This window comes from Aotus nancymaae, unplaced genomic scaffold (assembly GCF_030222135.1).
Source record: "Aotus nancymaae isolate 86718 unplaced genomic scaffold, 86718_ANA_hifiasm-v0.15.2.pri h1tg000103l, whole genome shotgun sequence".
Lineage (NCBI taxonomy): Eukaryota > Metazoa > Chordata > Mammalia > Primates > Aotidae > Aotus > Aotus nancymaae.
In genome coordinates this window covers 1,548,561-1,557,909 of record NW_026988518.1, presented here as the reverse complement: position 1 = coordinate 1,557,909, position 9,349 = coordinate 1,548,561, and the positions used below count along the sequence as shown (strand labels likewise).

The 9,349-nt window shown below is 41.5% G+C and overlaps 1 protein-coding gene across 3 annotated transcripts in view; it reads left to right on the top strand.

Moving 5' to 3' along the window:
- Positions 1–659: 659 nt before the first annotated feature.
- Positions 660–9,349, top strand: part of SNX7 (sorting nexin 7) — a 120,431-nt gene continuing 111,741 nt past the window's right edge. For 2 of the 3 annotated variants that reach the window (XM_012458468.3, XM_064370228.1), the window contains exon 1: positions 671–850. In XM_012458468.3, coding sequence (XP_012313891.2) covers positions 671–850 — 180 coding nt within the window. Of the gene's footprint in view, positions 851–9,349 lie in introns of all 3 variants that reach the window. The other variant, XM_012458469.2, reaches the window with a different exon arrangement.

Sequence of the window (9,349 nt, the reverse complement as noted above, 5' to 3'; positions counted from 1 at the left end):
TTCTGCTCATTAACTTCAGGAAGGAGTCCAGGAGTAAAGATGCATTTGAAAGTGGCTGAAAATAGTTTGTAAAGCTCGGCTTTCCTGGCTTGACAGTAAAATGACCGCACAGGCCAGTCACTGGGTCAAAAATCAATTACAAAACGGGAAGTTTTCATATCTTTATTTTTACATTAGCTCTAAAATCACAACCAAGAAGAAAGGCAACCATTAAATACAGGAAATACAGTATTGTTGCCTTTTTTTTTCTCTCTCTCTCTCTTGGCAGGCTGGGTCGGCTGCCTTCCAGCCTCTCTGTGAAAACCGCGAAGTGGACGGTTCGCTCCGAGGCTTCTTCCCAGACCCCGCCAACGCGGAAACCGTCACTCTGTGGTCCCCGACTAGGTCAATGCGAGGCCGCCCACTCCTACCTTCGAGTCTCTTCTCCAGAGGACAGTCGTCCCTTTCTCCACGTAGCCGGAGTCCGAGAGTCCCAGGCCCGCGCCTCCAGCCCGCCCTGGGATGCGCCCGGCCCGGGCCGGCGCTGGTCCCGGCAGTTCCGCGTCTGCGCAGCGGGCGAGGGGCTGGAGCGGGGCCGGCCGGGGAGGCGCGGGAGGCGCGGGAGCCAATGGGCACGCTCGGAGGAGCCGGGCTGGCGGCGGCGGCGGCCGGCCGGGCGCGCACTCTCGGGATGGAGGGCGAGCGCCGGGCATCTCAGGCGCGCTCCTCCGGCCTCCCGGCCGGGGGCGCCGACGGGGAGAGCCCCGGGGGCGGCACTCCCTTCCCGGGCAGCAGCGGCTCTTCCGCCCTGCTGCAGGCGGAGGTGCTGGATCTGGACGAGGACGAGGACGACCTGGAGGTGTTCAGCAAGGTGAGGGCGGCGGCGAGTCCCGGGAAACTTCCAACGCAACTCTGGGAGTTGCCAGCGTTGCGCTGACGGCTGTCTCTGGCGCGCTCGCCTTCTCGGGGCGGCGGCTCTGAGCTGCGGACGGGTGAGATCCCCCGGGCTGCTGGACCCCGCCTGCCGGCTCTGGCCTCACCCGGGGCCGCGTCGCCGCGGGGCCTCGAACCGCAGCCCATCTCTCCCCCGCACTTTGCCCTATTGTTTGGCGGGGCTGTGGCTTCTTGGAGTCTGCAAAGTTGTGATTTCTCTTTCTGCTTCTCTGCCACGGATCTCTCCTCGCTGCAGCTCCCGAACCTGGGAGGCGGGTGGCTCGAAACCGCCCCCGCCCCTGCTTAGCTGCTTTTCGGGCGAGGCCAACCCTGAACTCTGGGAGAGATCTCAGCCAAGTTTAGAGAAATTATTCTTGATTTAGTGTTGTTGTTTGTGGATTCGAGACTTGGGTGACACCCGAGTCGAGTCTCAGGTCCTGTGGGAATAGGTTCGAGGAAATCTCCCTGAACAGGAGAAAACGGTTGTTTCTAACAGGAAGCTCCTCCGCTGAGCAGCTAAGGATTTTTCAGGTGGTCAGCTACTGCCACCCAGCCCATAGCCAGCCCTTTCGTTTTTCCTTGCCCCCGGGAAAATTAGGACCAAAGACTCTTGGGTTATTTTACTGTTGGAGGGAAATTGACTGGTGGGGGTAGGCTTTTGGTACGTGTAGACTGCTAGTTGTAATTTCTTACAGGGTTTTAGAAAAGAAAAATACCTTTCTTGCAGGGAGGTTGAATGTCACTCCAGTTTCTCAAATTACTGCTGAGAGAAGATCTGAGTTCAGATCACAACGCTGTGCTGTGTTAATTACCAACAAGCCTGTTCAATTTAATGTTACCTGGAAATGTTAGGTAAAGCAAACTACCTACTTAACCACCGCATTTATTCTGAGAAAGCAAACCCAAGTTAGGAAGTGAACAAGCATACTCTGACACCAAAGAGGAGTATGCAAAACTTATTTCTACTTCGGGTTAAATGGAATGATAGGCCCAGGCTTGTATTGCGGACATTTAAACAGACTATCACAGTTTTGTGCTCTTGACTTTTCTATTAAATAGTAAAAAAATGGAATTATTTTATGTTTGGTTGTAAAAGGTCAACGACTTTTTATATACCATACATACTTTATGTTCAGATCGACGACAATTGGCCAGTTGGTTATTAATTTCCTTTCTTTACATCGCTGTTTAGATCAGGAATATTAGTCTATTGTTATGCATCGTGAACTTTCAGAATGGGATGGGATGGGATGTTGTAAGTGACAATAGCGTATCAGAATCATCGGGGTTTCCTTCTTTTTTTTTTTTTTTTTTTTTTTTTTGCCCACGCTGGACTCAAACTTCTGGCCTCAAGAGATTCTACCACCTCAAGCTCCCAAAGAGCTGGGATTACAGGCTTGAGCCACAGTGCCTGGCCCTGGGATTGTTTTAAACTTGTCAGGTGGTTTCTCTTTCCCCTGATTGTTTAAATGAGGTCCTCTCAGGAGCAGATCTAAGGTGAAGCTAAAGAAATTGAAGCTTCAGCGCTATTCATTTGCTTAGACCTCTAGGCGTGTTGGGGGTTGCTGGAGTTGCAGATATTCTAGGTGGGAAGGAAATGACAGGTTGCAACCAGAAGCATTTCTAAATAAGCATTTCTGGTGAATTGCATAAAGCTCTCTCAGACTAAGGAATCTAGATCTCCATGGCTCCATTCACTTAATGAGATTTCTTTTCTCATTCTGAATTATTTGTTTTTCCAACTAATTTTGTAGTCTTTTAAAAGGGGACCTTCCAAACTCTGTAAGCCCGTACACCTGGGTCCACCCTGCTTGTTAGTGTTAACTGCGTGTGTTGGATGTTTAGAAAAAGTTAATAACATCTGTAGAAACTGCCCACATAGATTAAGGCAAAGATATTAGTTAAAATCCAAAAAGAATAGTTGGAAGAGTTTAAAGTTAGCCATTTTCATCCATTTCAGTAAGTTGAATTTCTGAACCACTGTCTATAGTTAGGCAAGCAGATTTAATAAAGTCTCATCCATGTGGCCTTCCCTTTGCACTGCTGCCTTTGTTACCTGCTCCTCTGTAGAACAAACACCATTGCTCAGCCTACCCTAGGATAGACTCTCACAGTAACTTATGAAGCAGACTGTCCTTCCCCTTTAGTACTTTGAGGTTGGCAAATTGTATATTCAGTTTACCTTCACCTTTGTAGTCCTCTTATTCCCTTAGATTATTTTTGAATATACGTCTGGTGCCCTCTTCCAGAAGGTTTTTAAAGAGTATGAATTTCCCCACCACTTTGGGATGCTAAGGCGGGCAGATCACTTGAGGTCAGGAGTTCGAGACCAGTCTGGCCAACATGGTGAAACCCCATCATCTCTACTAAAAAATATAAAAATTAGGCGGGTGTGGTGGCAGGAGCCTTTAATCTCAGCTACTCAGGAAGATCAGGCAGGAGAATCGCTTGAATCTGGGAGGCAGAGGTTGCAGTGAGCTGAGATTGCACCGCTGCATTCCCACCTAAGTGACGAAGTGAGACTCTGTCTCCAAAAAAAAAAAAACCCAAAAACTTATTATTTTTTTCTACAACATATTACAAGTAAATGACAACTATATATTTTGTCTTAAGTGTGCTTTAAAAAAAATGCAAGATTTAGTTCTTGCTATCACAATCTTATAGTCCAGGTGGGAAGATGTGACAGAAACTCTAAAATAGCAGTACAAATCAAGAGGAATGGAAAGTAAAAGTTGTTCTGAATTTTCATATAGTCTAGTGAGAAGAAAATGATGCCAGATCTCAAGAGAATGCAGAGGTTATTGACTTAAAATAATGAGTATAGATATTAGGAGGAGGAGAACAGAACCAATCATTCAAAAACAGTAACATAAAAAAAGAAAAGAGATACAAATGGTAACAAGAGCCTAAGAATTATTTTAGAACTAGGTCAAAATGAGATGAGGCTTCCAAAATATTGAACTTGAGAAAAAGGGCCAATTTCTTCACGTTTAAAGGAAAAAGTTCTCCTTTTTGGGGGAAAAACAATAATTAAATTGCCTTTATTTTTGAATACTGTAATGTACAGAAGAAACAGCAGTGGATACAGTGTACGTGAATAGGTTACAATGAAGCACTGAGATGCTTATCTGGTACTCAGTAAATGATAGCTCTCATTGGCCTCTTTAGAGATATTTGGGATCACAAAGTGAGATATGTATATTACCTAGGATAATCAGGGAACTCACAGATGTAATCATCCTCATCACCACTAGTCATCTTTGAGAAATCATGAAATGCAGGAATGGTTCTCCCGAACTAGAGATAGGTAAATATTGTTTTTAAAAATAATGGGCAAAAAGAAAGTTCTGGAAGGTACTGAATAGTAGGCTTAATTTCAATCTTCAGGAAAGCCATGAAGTGAATTATTTGTATGTTGTTTATAAACACTTTGGAAAAAAAAATGATGAAACTAGCATGTTTTATAAGAATAATGAAAGACTTAAGATTGAGTTTATGGTAAATCAGAAATATAGTGAACATGCTTAATTGAGCAAGGCTTTTGAAAAAAATCACTCGTCTTTTAAGAAAAGGTTATTTTTGAAAGAATAAAGTTGAGACATGTAACACACTATGCATATCTTTTTATATATTTTTTTTCTGTCAATTTGGAAATTCAGTATAGTGATGGAGCAACATAATTGCACTATTCAACTATTCTATCAAATACTTAGAAAAAGATTAGGAAGTCCTACTAACTAATTTTTCACATATATTCTCTGAACAGTCCGTTTGGTTTCTGTTGTGCGCCTGTATCAGTCATCACCCTGATAAAAATCAGAATTCTTGCCAGTGGTTTAAATGAGAGTTGAATGAGGGGACTATTTATGAAATGATTGGCAGAGTTAGTGAACAAACAAGGAATACTGAGGCATTTAGAGAGTTATAGTAGGAAAAAGCTATTAGTGTCCCTAGCTTTAAAGGAACAAGATATAGAAATAGCATTGCTGGAAAGCACTCATACCTGGAGCTGTGGAGATGGGGACACTTCTTCAGGAACTCTATTTACAAGAGAGGTAGCTACTGCTGGAAACGTGCCAAAGCAGGAGGAAATAAGGGGTATGTTCCCTGAATTCCTCTCCTCCTGCCCTTGGATCTGCTTGTGCGCCTCATTGAGTGATCTTGCTAAGGTGATGTCATCCATAGGTGCCAGCCTCCTGGGGCATGTAAAATAGATGGGTGGGGTCATAGGACGCAGTGGAAGGACATATGGTGGAAGTGATGCTGTGCAACTTCCCAGGGTGGATCATGAAATGGAATGTAGGTTTCATGTTGCCCAGTAGGACACTGTGCATGTTGGAGCACCATGTAAGAAATACAACCTAAAACCTCCATGTTAGGAAACCCATGTTATTTTGAAAACACATGTAAATGCTTGGTCAGCAGCCCCAGCTGAAGTCTGAGCACTATCCAGCATTAAGTGGCAGGCTTTCATGTGAAGATGTCTGTATGATTTCAGCCTCCAGCATTCAGGTGCCCTTAGCCATAAAGTCTTTTCAGTTGAGGCCTCATCTATAATGGAGAAGAGACAAGCCATTTCTGCTGTGTGCTGCCTGAATTCCTGCCTAAATAAACCAGTGAGCATAATCTAAAATAATAAAATAGTTTTATACGACTAAGTTTTGAGATGGTTTGTTACACATCAGTAGTCACTTTAACAATAGCTAGTAGTCTGTATATCATAATCCGCCTTCCAAATCTTTTGATAAGTTAGAACATTGTGTTCAGGAATAGACTATGAAATTTAATTGGGATAAATATGACGTTATGAAGGAAGCTCTGTTAGTCATTGTGAATAAAAATACCATTAAGATGTAAGCTTAGTGGTTAGGAGTAGAAACACTCTTTTCATTTGAGACAGGGTCTCACTCTGTCACCCATGCTGGAGTGCAGTGGCATGATTTTGGCTCACTGCATCCTCTGTCTTCCCAGGCTCAAGCCATCCTCCTACCTCAGCCTCCCCAGTAGCTGGGACTACAGGCGCACTCTGCCAGACCCAGCTAATTTTTTTATTTTTATTTTTGTATTTTTAGTAGAGTCAGGGTTTTGCCATGCTGTCCAGGCTGGTCTCGAATTCCTGACCTCAGGTGATCTGCCCACCTAGGCCTCCCAGAGTGCTGGGATTGCAGGTGTGAGCCATTGCACCTGGCCCAGGAGTAGGGACTCTAACTACATTGCCTGCATTTGAAATCCTGGCTGTACTGCTTAGTAGCATTGTTCCCTAAAGCAAGTTATTTAATGTCAATGCCTCAGATTTTTCATCTATAAAATGAGGATAAATAATAAATATGACAATTGCATGATCTAATATATATGTTCCCTTTTCCCTAAGGCCTACATCCTGATCTTGTCTTAGTGGGTCTTATTATTTTGATGATTAGGCAAAAAACAATAAAATAGGACTGATCCAGGACTATTTATATTTATCTTGCAAAAAATTTCACTCTGTGCCATATAGCTCTCTTACAGGTTAAGTATTCTTTTATATTTATCGTTGAGGAGGAAGTCTAGGTAGATGAAGTATAAAGAAGGTGAAAAGCTCTCAGTTTCTCTTTTTGAGATAGCATATGTGATCACCAAAAAAACCAAAACAAATAAGGAAACTTCACAATAAGTTTGCAGAGACCTTGTATAGAACCATTTTATGTGCAAGCATTCCTAGTGGTTTTCAGTGACTGAAAAACCAGTATATACAAATGACACTATATTGAATTTAAATGCCATATTTTCAAGGTCATATAGGATATTAATTGTAATATAAATGGGACTGTCCATGCCACTTCTGAAGATCTATTCCACTCTTGGCATTTTAAAAGGAGGGTTAACAGTCGATGTCAAAACATGGCAGAAGAATATCTCATCTTCAGATGCCAGTGCCTTGTTATGGATTCTTTGGAATACTGAGTTAAGGTGGAGCTGAGATCTGGTCTGGGCTTAGCAGAAAGAGAGCTTAGATCCATTAACATTGTCTTCCATTGGCACAGGAAGTAGCAACAGTCTTGTCACATATTTGCCATCCATGAAAGAGAATCAACTAAGAGATTTCACTGATGATACATTCTGGTAACCATGGCCTGTGAAGAAACTCTGGGGAAGAACAAAAAGTGATTTAGCTTGGAAGAGATGGATTAATTCCTTTAATAACTCCTTACGAAGACATTATGATTGAGGTGGATTAAATGTTTACAGTTTTGAAGGGCAAAACTAGGACCTCTGGGTCAAAAAATATGGAGAAGGTTCAGACTAATTCAGAAAATAGATTTCTAATTAAAGGTTCTGGAATGAAAGGGATTACCCAACAGGATCATGAATTCTGTCACTAAAAATGTTCTAGTACAAGCTGGTGGACTGTTTCAGAAGAGAGGAGGGTGTGACAGTTGAACCGTCCTTTATTTTACTTTTAAGAGGCTATTCCAATGGAATTTTAACTTACTAAATTTAAGTGTAAGAACAGTGGAAAGTCTTAATTAGATGGGCCTTTTCATCCCTTCACTTTAATTCCAAAGTGGAATATGTTCTGTCGTTCTCCAGTTCTTCATTTCTCTTCCCAAACCCACTGTGTTTTCCATTTAATTTTCTCCTAGTGATGTAACAATTCTTTAGGTGTCCAGAATAAAATCCTCAGTGTTTACCTTCTAATCATCTCTCTCATGTACTCTCCATGTCTGCTCATATATCTGAATGTCCCCATCATTTTTATTTTTTTAGTTTCTCTGAAATTAGTTCCTTCTTTCAGTTTCCTCTCCTATGTTTGGAGTGGTTATGTGGTTACCTCTGGGAACTATTAAAATAGCCTCATAAAGTCTTCGTTCTCCTAATATTCTGTCTCCATTCTTTGTGTTCCCAGCAAATCAGTGTTTCCAGAGCACGTAACTCTGATCATATTGTCACCTTTAGCCATTCACAGCTGTTGATAATCAGGCTATTGGCCTTCTCCTTCACATCCACTCTCTTTCCTGGAGAACCTCACTGTTTAGTTCCATGACTGTTATAGCACCTGGGAGCTGGTTACAAATGCAGTCTCAGGCCCAGTGAATTGGAAACTGATTTAAGCAGGATTCCTGGTGATCCACCGTACATTAGAGAAGCAGTGATCTAAGTTGGTCCACTTGCCACCATATGAACTTACTCTGTGTTTTTCTTCTTTTGTGTAGTTATTGTTAGGGCAACAAAACAAAATATTTTCTGTTACTCATCATCCCTAAGAACCGTCTTCAATCCTCAGTTGAAATTAATTTTTTCCAGTCTGTGTTCTTCATACTAGTGTTTTGAATCATCTAATGCTTAATACATTCTGCCTAGATATCATTTCTCCTTTCCAAAATCTTGATTGCTTGTTTATTTTAAACAGATTAGGCTCCTCAAAGGTAGAAGAGTAGGAACTCTATTTACAGAATAAATACATTAATGAGTGGCATAGCCTCTGACTTTTTTTATATTTATAGAGCCAGATATTATAATTTTCTGGTGATCTGTTTTTAGTGAATTCAGTTTGTATCATATTGGTCTTTCCTGTCAGGATACTAAACTAAATATAATTAAATTAGTCTTAATTAATGGTGAGTAATGTTATTGTTGGATGATACAGAGAGTTATGTTGAGCCTCAATCCTGAACAGAATCTCCTATTTAGGTTATATTAGGAATAAACACAAAGCGTAAACAATCCAAAGAGAATAGAAATGTTCTTTTCTTGAAAAAACCACATTACGCTATGAATATTATAATGGCTCCTGTCTCAGGGAGCTTGGTTGCAAGTAGTGGAAACCAACTTTGTCAGGAAAGAAGTGTGGTCTTGAATATTAGGTTGCTCACGGAGTAGATGTGAAGGCTGGAAACATGGCTGCAGAAAGGGACAAGTACTAGCATGAACTATAGCCAATGGTATATAGTCACGCACTGTGTAAGAACATTTTAGTCAACGATGGACTGCCTAAGATTGTAATACCATGTCTTCACTGTAGCTTTTCTAATCATGTGTTGCAGTTGCCTGCAGTTTTCAGTACAGTAACAGGTACAGGTTTGTAGCCTAGGATCAATAGGCTGTACCATAGAGCTTATGTTTGAAGTAGGGTATACCATCTAGGTTTGTGTAAGTGAACTCTATAATGTTCACACAATGACAAAATTTCTGAAGGTTGCATTTCTCAGAACCTGTCTCTATCATTAAATGACACATGCTTGTATTTGGAAAGGGGATTGGATGTTGTATACACAAAGAAAATAATTCATGAGAACCTATAGGAAAGAGAGCTACAGTTCTTTTATGTAGAGACAGTGGTGTTTATTTATTTGTTGGTCAAGAGCAATGGGGAAAGTTACTACAAATATATTGAGAAAATGATGTTAAAAGCCTCCAGATTTAAAATCAGTGTACTCTAAGAAGAATATGTTATTTC